General features: G+C 42.3%; 1 protein-coding gene across 1 annotated transcript in view; it reads left to right on the top strand.

Moving 5' to 3' along the window:
• The window catches only part of WDR26 (WD repeat domain 26), a 599,442-nt gene that overhangs the window by 405,786 nt on the left and 175,622 nt on the right, over positions 1 to 18,034 (top strand). Inside the window, exons 7-8 of the mRNA XM_053712600.1 lie at positions 3,915 to 4,071; positions 4,298 to 4,436. Of these exons, the coding sequence (XP_053568575.1) occupies positions 3,915 to 4,071; positions 4,298 to 4,436 (296 nt within the window). The remainder of the gene's footprint in view (positions 1 to 3,914; positions 4,072 to 4,297; positions 4,437 to 18,034) is intronic.

Below are 18,034 nucleotides of genomic sequence, written 5' to 3'. Positions count from 1 at the left end.
GATGAGAGAGGTATCCAAGATCATCAAATGGGCGGAGGATCACTCCTTCCATCTATCTGCAATTCACATCCCAGGAGTAGACAACTGGGAGGCGGATTATCTGAGTCGTCAGACTTTCCATCCGGGGGAGTGGGAACTCCACCCGGAGGTTTTTGCCCAGTTGACTCAGTTATGGGACATTCCAGACATGGATCTGATGGCGTCTCGTCAGAACTTCAAGGTTCCTTGCTACGGGTCCAGATCCAGGGATCCCAAGGCGACTCTAGTGGATGCATTAGTGACGCCTTGGTCGCTCAACCTAGCTTATGCATTTCCACCGTTCCCTCTCCTTCCCAGGCTTGTAGCCAGGATCAAACAGGAGAAGGCCTCAGTGATTCTGATAGCTCCTGCGTGGCCACGCAGGACTTGGTATGCAGACCTGGTGAATATGTCATCGGCTCCACCATGGAAGCTACCTTTGAGACAGTATCTTCTAGTGCAAGGTCCATTCGAACATCCAAATCTAGTTTCTCTCCAGCTGACTGCTTGGAAATTGAACGCTTGATTTTATCCAAGCGCTGGTTTTCAGATTCAGTGATAGATACTCTGGTCCAAGCCAGAAAACCTGTGACTAGAAGGATTGGCTATGATTACGGCTGAGTGCCGAAACATGTAAGCCGTGGTGTCACGCTCACACACTGGTTTTCTGTATGCTGTTCGCTGAGCCACTTTTGGCGTTTTAACTTTGCCAATAAAGATGGATTTTATTTGCATAAAGCTGGATCCGACCCTACTTCTTTGATTGTCTTTATCGCACCAGCTTGGATCAGCTCAAAGCCCTTACATACAAAGTATACTGTTGTAAAATCCGGGTGAAGCAAGAGCACCGCCCCCCCTACAGGAGATCCTGCAACGTCACAAACAGACATCGCAGCGCACCTGTGTTTAGCCTGAAGCGCTGCTGGAGTTTCTCACATCACGCCGGCTGGTTTGGAGCAGACAGCCCACCGAATCGATTTCGGTTTGACCGCGGAGGTCCCCCGGCATGCTTGAGTTCCAGTCTGAGGTACTACATGGTATACACTGATTCCGGGGGCGGTTAGGCTCCTTAAGGGTAAGTCCCGGACACAACAGTATTCACCTGTATGCACCTTGCACTTGCATCTATATATTGCATATTAGAAGAGGATTTCCCACATCTTTCCTATATTACTAGAAGGATTTACCATAAAATATGGAAAGGATATATCTGTTGGTGTGAATCCAAGGGATTCTCATGGATTAATATTCCCAGGATCCTCTCCTTTCTAACAAGAAGGTTTGGATAAGGGATTGTCAGCGAGTTCTCTAAAAGGACAGAGATCTGCTTTATCTGTCTTGTTACATAGACGACTGACAGCTGTGCCAGATGTACAAGCTTTTGTACAGGCTTTGGTCAGAATCAAACCTGTTTACAGACCTTTGACTCCTCCCTGGAGTCTAAATTTAGTTTTTTCAATTCTTCAAGGGGTTCCATTTGAACCCTTACATTCCATAGATATCAAGTTACTATCTTGGAAAGTTCTGTTTTTGGTTGCTATTTCTTCTGCTAGAAGAGTTTCTGAACTATCTGCTTTGCAGTGTGATCCACCCTATCTGGTGTTCCATTCAGATAAGGTTGTTTTGCGTACCAAGCCTGGTTTTCTTCCAAAAGTTGTTTCCAACAAGAATATTAACCAGGAAATAGTTGTCCCTTCTTTGTGTCCGAATCCAGTTTCAAAGAAGGAACATTTGTTACACCATTTAGATGTAGTCTGTGCTTTAAAGTTCTATTTAGAAGCAACAATGGATTTCAGACAAAACTTCTTTTTTGTTTGTCGTTTATTCTGGTAAGAGGAGAGGACAAAAAGCTACTGCTACCTCTCTTTCTGGCTGAAAAGCATTATCCGATTGGCTTATGAGACTGCCGGACGGCAGCCTCCTGAACGAATCACAGCTCACTCTACTAGGGCTGTGGCTTCCACATGGGCCTTCAAGAACGAGGCTTCTGTTGATCAGATATGTGAGGCAGCAACTTGGTCTTCTCTGCACACTTTTGCCAAATTCTACAAATTTGATACTTTTTGCTTCTTCGGAGGCTATTTTTGGGAGAAAGGTTTTGCAAGCCGTGGTGCCTTCTGTTTAGGTAACCTGATTTGCTCCCTCCCTTCATCCGTGTCCTAAAGCTTTGGTATTGGTTCCCACAAGTAATGGATGACGCCGTGGACCGGACACACCAATGTATGCTTACCTGATAAATTACTTTCTCCAACGGTGTGTCCGGTCCACGGCCCGCCCTGGTTTTTTAATCAGGTTTGAAAAATTTCTCTCTCTATACACTACAGTCACCACGGCACCCTATAGTTTCTCCTTTTTTTCTCCTAACCGTCGGTCGAATGACTGGGGGGGCGGAGCCTGGGAGGGACTATGTGGACAGCTCTTGCTGTGTGCTCTCCTTGCCTTTCCCTGTGGGGGAGGAGAGTATCCCACAAGTAATGGATGACGCCGTGGACCGGACACACCGTTGGAGAAAGTAATTTATCAGGTAAGCATAAATTCTGTTTTTTCATTTGGATAAGGTAGTTTTGCGTACTAAGTTAGGGTTTCTCCCTAAAGTGGTTTCAGATCGGAACATTAATAAGGAGATTGTTGTTCCTCCTTTATGTCCTAACCCTTCTTCTCATAAGGAACGTCTGTTGCACAACCTAGACATGGTACATGCTTTGAAATTCTATTTACAGACGACTAAGGATTTTCGCCAGTCGTCTGCTCTGTTTGTGTGGTTTTCTCTGGGAAACGTAATGGGCAGAAAGCTACTGCTACTTGTCTTTCCTTGTGGCTTTAGAGTATCATTCGTTTGGCCTATGAAACTGCTGGACAGCAGCCTCCTGAGAGAGTTGCGGCTCATTTTACGAGGGCTGTTTCCTCCTCCTGTGCATTCAAAAATGAAGCTTCTGTGGAACAGATTTGCAAGGCTGCAACTTTGTCCTCTCTACACACTTTTTCAAAATTCTATAAATTTGACACTTTTGCCTCGGCTGAGGCTTCCTTTAGGAGAAAGGTTCTTCAAGCAGTGGTGTCTTCTGTTTAGGTTCCCTGTCTTGTCCCTCCCTTATCTGTGTCCTTTAGTTTGGGTATTGGTTCCCAATAGTAATTAGATGATCCGTGGACTCACTGTGTCATTAGAAAGAAAACAAAATTTATGCTTACCTGATAAATTTATTTCTTGACATGGTGAGTCCACGGCCCGCCCTGTTTTTTAAGACAGGGTTTTTGTCATGTAATTAACCTCAGGCACCTCTGCACCTTGTGGCTTCCTTTCTTTCCTTTTACTTTTGGTTGAATGACTGGGGTGGGAAGGAAGGGAGGTGGTATTTAACAGCTTTGCTGTGGTGCTCTTTGCCGCCTCCTGCTGGGCAGGAGTGATATTCCCAATAGTAATTAGATGATCCGTGGGCTCACAGTGTCGAGAAATAAATAAGGCAAGAAAAATATTTTAAACATGTAAATGCAACTTTTTTTTATACACAATAGAATATTTGTGTGCAATGTACCTTTTAAGAAGTGTGTGTGTGTCGTCATTTTGCCACTGTTCTGGATATGGACTTCCCAAGATACAGGAAACCAATTATCTTGGTTCTTCTGCTTCAAAGGCACATTAAGCTAAAAATGTAAAGCTAGTACTGATTGATAACCACCAAGAGAGAAGAAAGTTATACTCACAGAAGACGAGATTACCTTCTTAGATCAGTTAAAAAAAAAAAATACATTTTACAATTTAAACCTTGACAAAGTAAATATTTAGTTTTTTATGTGTGTATTTTATGGTTGAGCCTTTCCAGGTTTTACGGTGTATCAATTATCTTTTTGTTTTATGTGTGTTTGTTTTGTGTTTTTTCTTGTTCTTGTTTATAAAGCATACTTACCACCATCAGTCATGCTGCCTCCAAGACGTTTGCAAACTCTATTGCGACAAGCAGTGGAACTTCAGCGGGATCGATGTCTCTACCACAATACCAAACTTGACAATAGCCTGGATTCAGTCTCCCTGCTTATAGATCATGTTTGTAGTAGGTAAGTGTGTGCGTTAAATATTGCACAAACCCCTGGATCACATTTTGTTGGTTGGAATACATTGTTAAATAATTGACAATATATATTTTTTGTGTTTATGTATATATATTTGTATATGCGTTGTCTGTGTGTATCATTTTTTTTTTCTAATCTTGCTGTCATTCTAATGATATTTGTTTCCCATGGTTTGTTTTAATATATTACTCTTGTCTCCCTTTTATTCAAGGAAGCAGTTTCCATGTTTCACACAGCAGGTGCTTACAGAGCATTGCAATGAAGTTTGGTTCTGTAAATTTTCCAATGATGGCACTAAATTAGCAACAGGATCAAAAGACACAACTGTTATTGTATGGCAGGTTGATCCAGTAAGTATGCTTGTTTGTGGTTTTAAATCTATAGAATCTACACTGGGAATAAAATGCCTTGTGTCAGAAATTGATAATGGTTTCCATTTCACCTTCTCCTAATTTTCTTCCCCCGCTCTAAAAACTTGTTTTACCTGATGTCTGTTTAGCAAAATCATGACAAAAATAAGTCACATTAATTAACTTATTGGCTTACAATGTAACCTTGTGTGACTAAACAAATCTTTCCATAAATAACTTCTCTTTTGCTGCCCTTATGCCTGTGTGTTTTAATACCTTTCTGCTGTGAGGTTTATACATCATAAGCTACAAATACAAAGAGAACCTTTAAGAGAGTCCCACACAAATAGAAGCCTGACCACAATGAATCACTTGAGCCTCAATCCTCATTATGAAAATAGCTGTTTTACTACAGTAAACCAAAAGAGATGTTTAAAATAAATTGGTGGAAAGCAGTGTACTTTATTTAATATATATTATTATACTATAGGAGCGGTATGGCTTACGTGTGGTGATGTTGGTGGTGTTTAGAGATTCAGAATTTCTGGAGGGAGATAATAAATGAAGTATGGGGAATTTTGGAAATACAAAAGACCCACTAGTGTGGTTCCTAAACAAACCTCCCAAAATAAAATATAAACCCTATCTAAACCACTTCTATATAATGAGCAACTGCGTTAAATTTCCAATTTTCTGCTTAGTAAAGAGTTTCCAAATAAATTCTTATGGACGAGTTTCCCAATTCCTGTACCTAGATTAATATTACTATTTGAAAAGTGACAAAATGGCAGTTTACTTTGAATTGTTTCATATATGGGAAGATTATCTAAATGGTGGTTGAGTAATGTCATATGATATGCTGGACAGTGTTGTGAATGTTAAACTGAAAACATATATATATATATATATATATATATATCTTTAAATAGTTAGGAATGTGTATTGGTGTTGTAGTAAACAATGTTTCCCAATCACTTCTTAATCTTCCTCTTATTTGTTGTTTTCCATGACTATCATTGTTTGAAAACTAGTTCGGGGGGGAAGGGGACATAAAATTAATTGATCCAATAAAGCAAAAATGATGCCATTGATAGGTATAGACACAGGCCAACTAATGCTCTAATATTGTTACAGTAGTACAAAATAAGGCCCAACGTCATATTTCATTGCTAAAACAGCAACTTCTTGGAGGCATAAAGTTTATTTTATCCAAGGTTCTTGCTTTTTGCCTTCTAATTGACAAGCAAAACCAGTAATTATGTCACAAATGGAGCCCAAGATAATTTTAGAGTGCCACATTTAAATTGATGTACTATTGCCTGAATAGGTGAAGAATACTTTAATTGTAATACATAATTAAGTAGCTATATTGGCAAGAGTCCATGAGCTAGTGACGTATGTGATATACAATCCTACCAGGAGGGGCAAAGTTTCTCAAACTTCAAAATGCCCTTAAATACACCCCTCACCACACCCACAATTCAGTTTTACAAACTTTGCCTCCTTTGGAGACGGTGAAGTAAGTTTGTGCTTGATTTCTTCTATGATAAGCACTTCTAAGCATTTTGAAGCCCAATTCCTCTGAGTACAGTGTTTGTCAGAGGGATGTGAATTGAGTATCGCCTATTGATGTTATGGTTTTTCCTCGCAAGAAATTTTATCAAAGGTTCTCTGCAATCGGTCGTAGGGATTCATCTCCTACCTCCCTTTTCAGATCGACGATATACTCTTATATACCATTACCTCTGCTGATACTTTTTCAGTACTGGTTTGGCTATCTGTTATATGTGGATGGGTGTCTTTCGGTAAGTGTGTTTTTTCTTAAGACACTCTCAGCTATGGTTTGGCGCTTTATGTATTTACTGTATATAAAGTTTTAAATATATGTATTTCTTCTACAAGATAGGACGAGTCCACGGATTTCATCCTTGTGGGATTTAACCTCCTGCTAGCAGGAAGTGGCAAAGAGCAGCAGAGCTGTATATATAGCTCCTCCCTTCCCTCCACTCCCAGTCATTCTCTTTGCCTGTGTTAGTGATAGGAAGAGGTAAAGTGAGGTGTTCATTTAGATTCTTCAATCAAGAAGTTTTTTATTTTAAAATGGAGCCAGTGAGTACTATTTTTCTCAGGGAGAAATCGTCAGTCTATTACTTCCCAAAAGGAGTGGAGACATCTTATTTTCTGCCCTGATGTTGATGATCTTAGCTAACATTATCTAAGATCCATGATGGTTCCCACAGCGCAGCTGAAGGTAGTGTAAGAAAAATCTTCAGTGTGGAGAACGGTGTCTTGCTACAAGCAGCATTGAGGTATGTTCAGTCTTTTGTTTTTGGGGAGACTTGATGCATCAGAACAGGCTGACATTTTTCCCTATATGGGGAGGGGTAAGCAGTATACACGATATGTAAAGAAATGGTTTACCTGGAATCCTTTTACACTGATTGCCAAAGTATGTAAATATATCTTTGAGGCTTATTCAGGTGCTGTACGCTAGGAGCTGTGGTTTTGCTTAAGGGCTGTTAATTTTATCACTGGCCTGAGGGAGTACAGTGTTACAATGTTTCAGTGTATATAAGAAGGCACATGGCTTAAAGGGACAGTATACACTCATTTTCATATAACTGCATGTAATAGACACTACTATAAAGAATAAGATGCACAGATACTGATATAAAAATCCAGTATAAAATGGTTTCAAAACTTACTTAGAAGCTTTCAGTTTAGCTCTGTTGAAAAGGCAGTTGGAAAGCCACTGCAAGTGGTAAATAAGACACTCTCCCCCTTCTTTTGCATATGAAAAGACCCTTTACACAAACAGGAGCAAGCTGGAGAAGGTAGCTGACGGTATTCAAATAAAACTTTGGGGCTTGGTTAGGAGTCTGAAAATCAGAGCAATGTTATTTAAAAATAAGCAAAATTATACATTTAAAAAAAAAAAAAAAACTTTATTGGCTTTATAAATAGATCATCTACAAAACATTTATGCAAAGAAAAAATGAGTGTATAATGGCCCTTTAATTTTTTCAGTCGGCATGTTTGTTTTACTTGCGACCCATGCGGGTCTTAGTCATGTTAGTTACGCCCACGGTAGGCGGGGTCTATTTTGCGCTCAGGACGTGCAGTATCATCCGGATTGCTTAAGAAGCAGCATCTGGGGCTCCGGTGGGGCCTAAGTTGTCTCGGCCTTCGAAGGGTCTTTAAAGCTTATCAGACAACAGCAGTGTATTCCGGGGGCAGGTAGGCGCCACAGAAGAGCTGTGGCATGGTGCAGGGGCCTAATTAAACTTAATAAATAAATAAATAACTGTTAAAATCGATATTATATTGCTTCTTACATATCCCAGCAAGTGGATGCAATACTGATAGAGTATTTTGGGCACATTAAACTGATTTTTTTATTGCCATAAACACGTTTTGAAGATATCAGAAAAATAGTTGCGCTTTTAAAATTTAAAAGCGCAGTACAGTTTTTTTTACATTAACATTTTTGCCTATAATTTGAACTCGGAGCTCAATATTTTAAGCAAAGAACGACTATTGTTAATATTGCTAGTCTGTTTAACATGTCTGACACTGAGGAGGAAACTCCTTGTTCTATGTGTTTAGATGCCACTGTGGAACCCCCTCTAACTTTTTGTCCCTCGTGTACTGACAGGGCCTTACAATCTAAAGCACAGATTTTATGTAAAGAAAATGTGTCTAAGGATGATTCTCAGTCTGAGGAGAATCAAGGTATACCGCTAACTTCTCCCCAAGCGTCACAACCTTTAACGCCCACATAAGCGACGCCTGGTTCTTCAACCGCGTCTAATTCATTTACTCTGCAGGATATGGTTGCAGTACAGAAGTCAATGTGAATACTGAGTCCTCTGATGCTTTGTTAGCTATTTCCGATGTACCCTCACAGGGATCTGAATTGGGGGTCAGGGAACTTCTGTCTGAGGGGGAACTTTTCGATTCGGGAAGTGCGTTAACCCAGACGGACTCGGACGTCATGTCCTTTAGATTTAAGCTTGAACACCTCCGTCTGTTACTTCGGGAGGTTTTAGCGACTCTGGATGACTGTGACTCTATTGTGGTACCACCAGAGAAATTGTGTAAAATGGACAAATACTTAGAGGTACCTGCTTACACTGATGTTTTTCCGGTTCCTAAGAGAATCTCTGAGATTATTAAGAGGGAATGGGACAGACCGGGTATCCCGTTCTCACCCTCTCCTAATTTCAAGAAGATGTATCCAATATCTGACACTGTTCGGGGCTCTTGGCAAACAGTCCCTAAGGTTGAAGGAGCTATATCTACCCTGGCTAAGCGTACAACTATTCCTATTGAGGACAGTTGTGCTTTTAAAGACCCTATGGATAAGAAATTGGAGGGTCTTCTAAAGAAATTGTTTATTCATCAGGGTTTCCTCTTAAAAAAAAAAACGGCCTGCATTGTACCAGTTACCACAGTGGCGGCCTTCTGGTTTGATGCTTTAGAAGAGTCTCTTAAGACTGAGACTCCTTTAGAGAATATTTTAGATAGAATTAAGGCTCTTAAGCTGGCTAATTCTTCTATTACAGATGCCGCCTTTCAGATTGCCAAGTTGGCGGCTAAGAATGCTGGATTTGCTATTTTAGCGCGTAGAGCATTATGGTTAAAATCTTGGTCTGCTGATGTGTCATCTAAATCAAAGCTTTTGGCTATTCCTTTCAAGGGGAAAACCCTATTCGGGCCTGAAAGAGATCATTTCTGACATTACGGGAGGTAAGGGTCATCTCCTACCTCAGGATAGAACTGCTAAACTGAGGGGTAAACAAAATTATTTTCGTTCCTTTCGGAACTTTAAAGGAGCCCCCTCTTCTTCCTCTTCTTCTGCCAAGCAGGAAGGGAATTTTGCTCAGGCCCAGTCCGTCTGGAGACCCAACCAGGCTTGGAACAAGGGTAAACAACCCAAGAAGCCTGCTGCTGCTACCAAAACAGCATGAAGGGGCGGCCCCCCTTCCGGGACCGGATCTAGTAGGGGGCAGACTCTCTCTTTGCCCAGGCTTGGGTAAGAGATGTTCAGGTTCCTTGGACACTGGAGATTGTGTCCCAAGGATACCAGCTGGAATTCAAAAGTTCTCTCCCAAGGGGGAGGTTTCTTCTTTCACGATTGTCTGTAGACCAGACAAAAAGAGAGGCATTCTTACGTTGTGTAAAAGACCTCTCTACTATGGGAGTAATTCGTCCCGTTCCAAGACTGGAACAGGGGTTTTACTCAAATCTTTTCGTGGTCCCCAAAAAAGAGGGCACGTTTCGACCCATTTTAGATCTAAAGAGTCTAAACAAGTTTCTCAGAGTCCCATCCTTCAAAATGGAGACTATTCAAACAATTCTGCCTTTGATCCAGGAGGGTCAATATATGACTACCGTGGACTTGAAGGATGCATACCTTCATATTCCTATCCACAAGGATCATCATCAGTTCCTAAGGTTTGCCTTCCTGGACAAACATGTTCAGTTTGTGGCTTTTCCCTTCAGGTTGGCCACAGCACCCAGGATCTTCACAAAGGTTTTAGGGTCCCTTCTGGCGGTTCTCAGGCCGTGGGTTATTTCAGTGGCGCCTTATCTGGACGATATTCTGATCCAGGCGTCGTCTTACCATCTGACAAAGTCTCATACAGACATGGTTCTGTCCTTTCTGAGGACTCAAGGATGGAAGGTGAATCTAGAAGAGTTCATTAATTTCACAGACCAAGGTTCCCTTCCTGGGAACTTTAATAGATTCCATATCCATGAAAATTTTCTTGAGAGGTCAGAAAGTTAAAGATTCTGAATTCATGCGGAGCTCTTAAGTCCAATCCTCGGCCATCAGTGGCCTAGTGCATGGAGGTAATTGGATTGATGGTGGCGGCAATGGACATCATTCCGTTTGCTCGTTTTAATCTCAGACCACTACAACTGAGCATGCTCAGACAGTGGAATGGAGATTATGCAAATTTGTCTCCTCAGATAGATCTGGATCAGGAGACAAGAGACTCTCTTCTTTGGTGGTTGTCTCAGGATCATCTGTCCCAAGGGACGTGCTTCCGCAGACCCTCATGGGTGATAGTGATGACGGACTCCAGCCTTCTAGGTTGGGGTGCAGTCTGGAATTCCCTGAAGGCTCAGGGTGTGTGGACTCAGTCGGAGTCACTTCTTCCATTCAATATTCTGGAATTGAGAGCAATATTCAATGCGCTTCAGGCGTGGCCTCACTTGGCTTCGGCCAAATTCATTCACTTTCAGTCGGACAACATCACAACTGTGGCTTACATCAATTATCAGGGAGGAACAAGGAGTTCCTTAGCGATGACAGAAGTATCCAAGATAATTCGGTGGGCGGAGGCCCACTCTTGTTATCTGTCAGCAATCTACATCCCAGGAGTGGACAGCTGGGAAGCGGACTTTTTAAGCAGACAGACGTTTCATCCGGGGGAGTGGGAACTCCATCCGGAGGTCTTTGCCACTCTGATCCTCATATGGGGCAGACCGGAGTTGGATCTGATGGCATCTCGTCAAAATGCCAAGCTACCAAGATACGGATCCAGGTCAAGGGATCCTCAGGCCGAACTGATAGATGCCTTGGCAGTGCCTTGGTCGTTCAACCTAGCTTATGTGTTTCCACCGTTTGCTCTCCTGCCCCGGGTGATTGCTCGATCAAACAGGAGAGGGCTTCAGTAATTCTAATCGCGCCTGCTTGGCCTCGCAGGACTTGGTATGCAGATCTAGTGGACATGTCCTCTCTGCCGCCGTGGATACTTCCATTGAGGCAGGACCTTCTCATTCAGGGACCCTTACAACACCCAAATCTAGTTTCTCTGCAACTGACTGCTTGGAGATTGAACGCTTGATTTTATCTAAGCGGGGGTTCCTAATTCGATTATTGATACTTTGATTCAGGCACGTAAGCCTGTCACTAGAAAGATCTATCATAAGATATGGCGTAAATATCTTTTTTGGTGTGAATCCAAAGGCTACTCATGGAGTAGAGTTAGGATTCCTAGGATTCTGTCTTTTCTCCAAGAAGGATTGGAGAAAGGGTTATCAGCGAGTTCCTTAAAGGGACAAATCTCTGCTTTGTCAATTTTGCTACACAAACGCTTGGCAGATGTTCCAGACGTTCAGTCTTTTTGTCAGGCTCTAACCAGAATTAAGCCTGTGTTTAGACCAATTGCTCCACCCTGGAGTTTGAATTTAGTTATTAATCTTCTTCAAGGGGGTTCCGTTTGAACCCATGCATTCCATAGATATTAAGACAGCAGCCTCCTGAAAGAATTACGGCTCATTCTACTAGGGCTGTGGCTTCCTCAAGGTGCATTTAAAAACGATGCTTCTGTTGAACAGATTTGCAAGGCTGCAACTTGGTCGTCTCTTCACACTTTTTCCAAATTTTACAAATTTGATACTTTTGCTTCTTCTAAGGCTGGTTTTGGGAGAAAGGTTCTTCAAGCAGTGGTGCCTTCTGTTTAGGTCCCTGTCTTGTCCCTCCCTTTCATCCGTGTCCTGTAGCTTTGGTATTGTATCTCACAAGTAAGGATGAAATCCGTGGACTCGTCATATCTTGTAGAAGAAAAGGAAATTTATGCTTACCTGATAAATTTATTTCTTCTACGATATGACAAGTCCACGGCCCACCCTGTCATTTTTAAGACAAGTATATATTATATTTCTCCAACATAGGTGTGTCCGGTCCACGGCGTCATCCTTACTTGTGGGATATTCTCTTCCCCAACAGGAAATGGCAAAGAGCCCAGCAAAGCTGGTCACATGATCCCTCCTAGGCTCCGCCTACCCCAGTCATTCTCTTTGCCGTTGCACAGGCAACATCTCCACGGAGATGGCTAAGAGTTTTTTGGTGTTTAAATGTAGTTTTATTCTTCAATCAAGAGTTTGTTATTTTAAAATAGTGCTGGTATGTACTATTTACTCTGAAACAGAAAAGAGATGAAGATTTCTGTTTGTAAGAGGAAAATGATTTTAGCAACCGTTACTAAAATCGATGGCTGTTTCCACACAGGACTGTTGAGATGAATTAACTTCAGTTGGGGGAAACAGTGGGCAGACTTTTGCTGCTTGAGGTATGACACATTTCTAACAAGACTTGGTAATGCTGGAAGCTGTCATTTTCCCTATGGGAACCGGTAAGCCATTTTCTTAGTTTAGTATAAGAATAAAGGGCTTCACAAGGGCTTTAAAGACTGGTAGACATTTTTCTGGGCTAAAACGATTACTTTATAAGTATATTTAGTGGATTATAACTATAAATAGTTCTTTTAATCTTGGGGATGTATTAAAAAAAACGGCAGGCACTGTATTGGACACCTCATTTTCGCGCCACTAATGCGCAGTTGTTTTTGGAAAGCAAGGCATGCAGATGCATGTGTGAGGAGCTAAGAACCACTGAAAAAGCTTATTGAAGGCGTCATTTGGTATCGTATTCCCCTCTGGGCTTGGTTGGGTCTCAGCAAAGCAGATACCAGGGACTGTATAGGGGTTAAATGTAAAAACGGCTCCGGTTCCGTTATTTTAAGAGTTAAAGCTTTCAAATTTGGTGTGCAATACTTTTCAGGCTTTAAGACACTGTGGTGAAATTTTGGTGAATTTTGAACAATTCCTTCATACTTTTTCACATATTCAGTAATAAAGTGTGTTCAGTTTAAAATTTAAAGTGACAGTAACGGTTTTATTTTAAAACTTTTTTTGTGCTTTGTTATCAAGTTTATGCCTGTTAACATGTCTGAACCATCAGATAGACGATGTTCTGTATGTTTGGAAGCCAAGGTTCCTCCCCATTTAAATATATGTGATGAATGTGACATAGTGTCCAAACAAAGTAGGGACAATGATGCCACTGATAATGATGTTGCCCAAAATGATTCCTCAAGCGAGGGGAGTAAGCATGGTACTGCATCATCCCCTTCTGTGTCTACACCAGTCTTGCCCACACAAGAGGCCCCTAGTACATCTAGTGCGCCAATCCTTCTTACTATGCAACAATTAACGGCTGTAATGGATAATTCTATTAAAAACATTTTGTCCAAAATGCCCACTTATCAGAGAAAGCGCAATTGCTCTGTTTTAGATACTGAAGAGCATGAGGACGCTGATGATAATGGTTCTGACATACCCTCACACCAATCTGAAGGGGCCAGGAGGGAGGTTTTGTCTGAGGGAGAAATTTCAGATTCAGGAAAAATTTCTCAACAAGCTGAACCTGATGTTATTACTTTTAAATTTAAATTAGAACATCTCCGCGCTCTGCTTAAGGAGGTGTTATCTACTCTGGATGATTGTGACAATTTGGTCATTCCAGAGAAGTTATGTAAGATGGACAAGTTCCTAGAGGTCCCGGTGCCCCCTGATGCTTTTCCTATACCCAAGCGGGTGGCGGACATTGTAAATAAGGAATGGGAAAGGCCCGGCATACCTTTTGTTCCTCCCCCTATATTTAAAAAATTATTTCCTATGGTCGACCCCAGAAAGGACTTATGGCAGACAGTCCCCAAGGTCGAGGGGGCGGTTTCTACTCTAAACAAACGCACTACTATCCCTATAGAAGATAGTTGTGCTTTCAAAGATCCTATGGATAAAAAATTAGAGGGTTTGCTTAAAAAGATGTTTGTTCAGCAAGGTTACCTTCTACAACCAATTTCATGCATTGTTCCTGTCACTACAGCAGCATGTTTCTGGTTCGAAGAACTAGAAAAGTCGCTCAATAAAGACTCTTCGTATGAGGAGGTTATGGACAGAGTTCAAGCACTTAAATTGGCTAACTCTTTTATCTTAGACGCCACTTTGCAATTAGCTAGATTAGCGGCGAAAAATTCAGGTTTTGCTATTGTGGCGCGCAGAGCGCTTTGGCTAAAGTCTTGGTCAGCGGATGTGTCCTCCAAGAACAAATTGCTTAACATCCCTTTCAAAGGTAAAACGCTGTTTGGCCCTGACTTGAAAGAGATTATTTCAGACATCACTGGGGGAAAGGGCCACGCCCTTCCTCAGGATAGGTCTTTTAAGGCTAAAAATAAGCCAAATTTTCGTCCCTTTCGCAGAAACGGACCAGCCTCAAATTCTACACCCTCTAAGCAAGAGGGTAATAGTTCTCAAACCAAACCAGCCTGGAGACCGATGCAAGGCTGGAACAAGGGTAAGCAGGCCAAGACACCTGCCACTGCTACTAAAACAGCATGAAGTGTTGGCCCCCGATCCGGGACCGGATCTGGTGGGGGGCAGACTCTCTCTCTTTGCTCAGGCTTGGGCAAGAGATGTTCAGGATCCTTGGGCGCTAGAAATAGTTTCTCAAGGTTATCTCCTGGAATTCAAGGAACTACCCCCAAGGGGGAGGTTCCACAAACCAAATAAAAAGACAGGCATTCTTACATTGTGTAGAAGACCTGTTAAGAATGGGAGTGATTCATCCTGTTCCATTAGGAGAACAAGGGATGGGGTTTTACTCCAATCTGTTCATAGTTCCCAAAAAAGAAGGAACATTCAGACCAATTTTAGATCTCAAGATTCTAAACAAATTTCTCAGGGTTCCATCGTTCAAGATGGAAACCATTTGAACAATTCTTCCTACCATCCAGGAAGGTCAATTCATGACCACGGTGGATTTAAAGGATGCGTATCTACATATTCCTATCCACAAGGAACATCATCGGTTCCTAAGGTTCGCCTTTCTGGACAAGCATTACCAGTTTGTGGCACTTCCATTCGGATTAGCCACTGCTCCAAGGATTTTCACAAAGGTACTAGGGTCCCTTCTAGCGGTGCTAAGACCAAGGGGCATTGCAGTAGTACCTTACTTGGACGACATACTGATTCAAGCGTTGTCTCTGTCAAAAGCAAAGGCTCATACGGACATTGTCCTAGCCTTTCTCAGATCTCACGGGTGGAAAGTGAACATAGAAAAAAGTTCTCTGTCCCCGTCAACAAGAGTTCCCTTCTTGGGAACAATAATAGACTCCTTAGAAATGAAGATTTTTCTGACAGAGGCCAGAAAATCAAAACTTCTAAGCTCTTGTCAAGTACTTCATTCTGTTCTTCTTCCTTCCATAGCGCAGTGCATGGAAGTAATAGGTTTGATGGTTGCGGCAATGGACATAGTTCCTTTTGCACGAATTCATCTAAGACCATTACAACTGTGCATGCTCAGACAGTGGAATGGGGATTATACAGACTTGTCTCCGACGATCCAAGTAGATCAAAGAACCAGAGATTCACTCCGTTGGTGGCTGAACCTGGACAACCTGTCACAGGGAATGAGCTTCCGCAGACCAGAGTGGGTCATTGTCACGACCGACGCCAGTCTGGTGGGCTGGGGCGCGGTCTGGGAACCCCTGAAAGCTCAGGGTCTATGGTCTCGGGAAGAATCTCTTCTCCCGATAAACATTCTGGAACTGCGAGCGATATTCAATGCTCTCAAAGCTTGGCCTCAACTAGCAAAGGCCAAATTCATAAGGTTTCAATCAGACAACATGACGACTGTTGCATATATCAACCATCAGGGGGGAACAAGGAGTTCCCTGGCGATGGAGGAAGTGACCAAAATAATTCAATGGGCGGAGAATCACTCCTGCCACTTGTCTGCAATCCACATCCCAGGAGTGGAAAATTGGGAAGCGGATTTTCTGAGTCGTCAGACTTTCCATCCGGGGGAGTGGGAACTCCATCCGGAAATCTTTGCCCAAATAACTCAATTATGGGGCTTTCCAGACATGGACCTGATGGCGTCTCGTCAGAACTTCAAGGTTCCTTGCTACGGGTCCAGATCCAGGGATCCCAGGGCGACTCTAGTAGATGCACTGATAGCGCCTTGGACCTTCAACCTAGCTTATGTATTCCCACCGTTCCCTCTCATTCCCAGGCTGGTAGCCAGGATCAATCAGGAGAGGGCTTCGGTGATCTTGATAGCTCCTGCGTGGCCACGCAGAACTTGGTATGCAGACCTGGTGAATATGTCATCGGCTCCACCATGGAAGCTACCTTTGAGACAGGACCTTCTTGTTCAAGGTCCATTCGAACATCCGAATCTGGCTTCGCTCCAACTGACTGCTTGGAGATTGAACGCTTGATTTTATCAAAGCGTGGGTTTTCAGATTCTGTCATTGATACTCTTGTTCAGGCTAGAAAGCCTGTAACTAGGAAAATTTACCATAAAATATGGAAAAAATATATTTGTTGGTGTGAATCTAAAGGATTCCCATGGAACAAGATAAAAATTCCTAAGATTCTATCCTTTCTACAGGAGGGTTTGGAGAAAGGATTATCTGCAAGTTCTTTGAAGGGACAGATTTCTGCTTTATCTGTTTTACTTCACAAAAAACTGGCGGCTGTGCCAGATGTTCAAGCTTTTGTTCAGGCTCTGGTTAGAATCAAGCCTGTTTACAAACCTTTGACTCCTCCTTGGAGTCTCAATTTAGTTCTTTCAGTTCTTCAAGGGGTTCCGTTTGAACCCTTACATTCCGTAGATATTAAGTTACTATCTTGGAAAGTTTTGTTTTTGGTTGCAATTTCTTCTGCTAGAAGAGTTTCAGAGTTATCTGCTCTGCAGTGTTCTCCTCCTTATCTGGTGTTCCATGCAGATAAGGTGGTTTTGCGTACTAAACCTGGTTTTCTTCCGAAAGTTGTTTCTAACAAAAACATTAACCAGGAGATAGTTGTGCCTTCTTTGTGTCCGAATCCAGTTTCAAAGAAGGAACGTTTGTTACACAATTTGGATGTAGTTCGTGCTCTAAAATTCTATTTAGAGGCTACAAAGGATTTCAGACAAACATCTTCTTTGTTTGTTGTTTATTCTGGTAAAAGGAGAGGTCAAAAAGCAACTTCTACCTCTCTCTCTTTTTGGCTTAAAAGCATCATCCGATTGGCTTATGAGACTGCCGGACGGCAGCCTCCTGAAAGAATCACAGCTCACTCCACTAGGGCTGTGGCTTCCACATGGGCCTTCAAGAACGAGGCTTCTGTTGATCAGATATGTAAGGCAGCGACTTGGTCTTCACTGCACACTTTTACCAAATTTTACAAATTTGATACTTTTGCTTCTTCTGAGGCTATTTTTGGGAGAAAGGTTTTGCAAGCCGTGGTGCCTTCCATCTAGGTGACCTGATTTGCTCCCTCCCATCATCCGTGTCCTAAAGCTTTGGTATTGGTTCCCACAAGTAAGGATGACGCCGTGGACCGGACACACCTATGTTGGAGAAAACAGAATTTATGCTTACCTGATAAATTACTTTCTCCAACGGTGTGTCCGGTCCACGGCCCGCCCTGGTTTTTTTAATCAGGTCTGATGAATTATTTTCTCTAACTACAGTCACCACGGTATCATATGATTTCTCCTATGCATATTCCTCCTTTACGTCGGTCGAATGACTGGGGTAGGCGGAGCCTAGGAGGGATCATGTGACCAGCTTTGCTGGGCTCTTTGCCATTTCCTGTTGGGGAAGAGAATATCCCACAAGTAAGGATGACGCCGTGGACCGGACACACCGTTGGAGAAAGTAATTTATCAGGTAAGCATAAATTCTGTTTTTTGTTAAACTTCAGTCACCTCTGCACCTTTGACTTTTCCTTTCTCTTCCTAACTTCGGTCGAGT

This window comes from Bombina bombina, chromosome 4 (genome assembly GCF_027579735.1).
Source record: "Bombina bombina isolate aBomBom1 chromosome 4, aBomBom1.pri, whole genome shotgun sequence".
NCBI lineage: Eukaryota > Metazoa > Chordata > Amphibia > Anura > Bombinatoridae > Bombina > Bombina bombina.
This window is presented reverse-complemented; position numbering and strand designations above follow the sequence as displayed.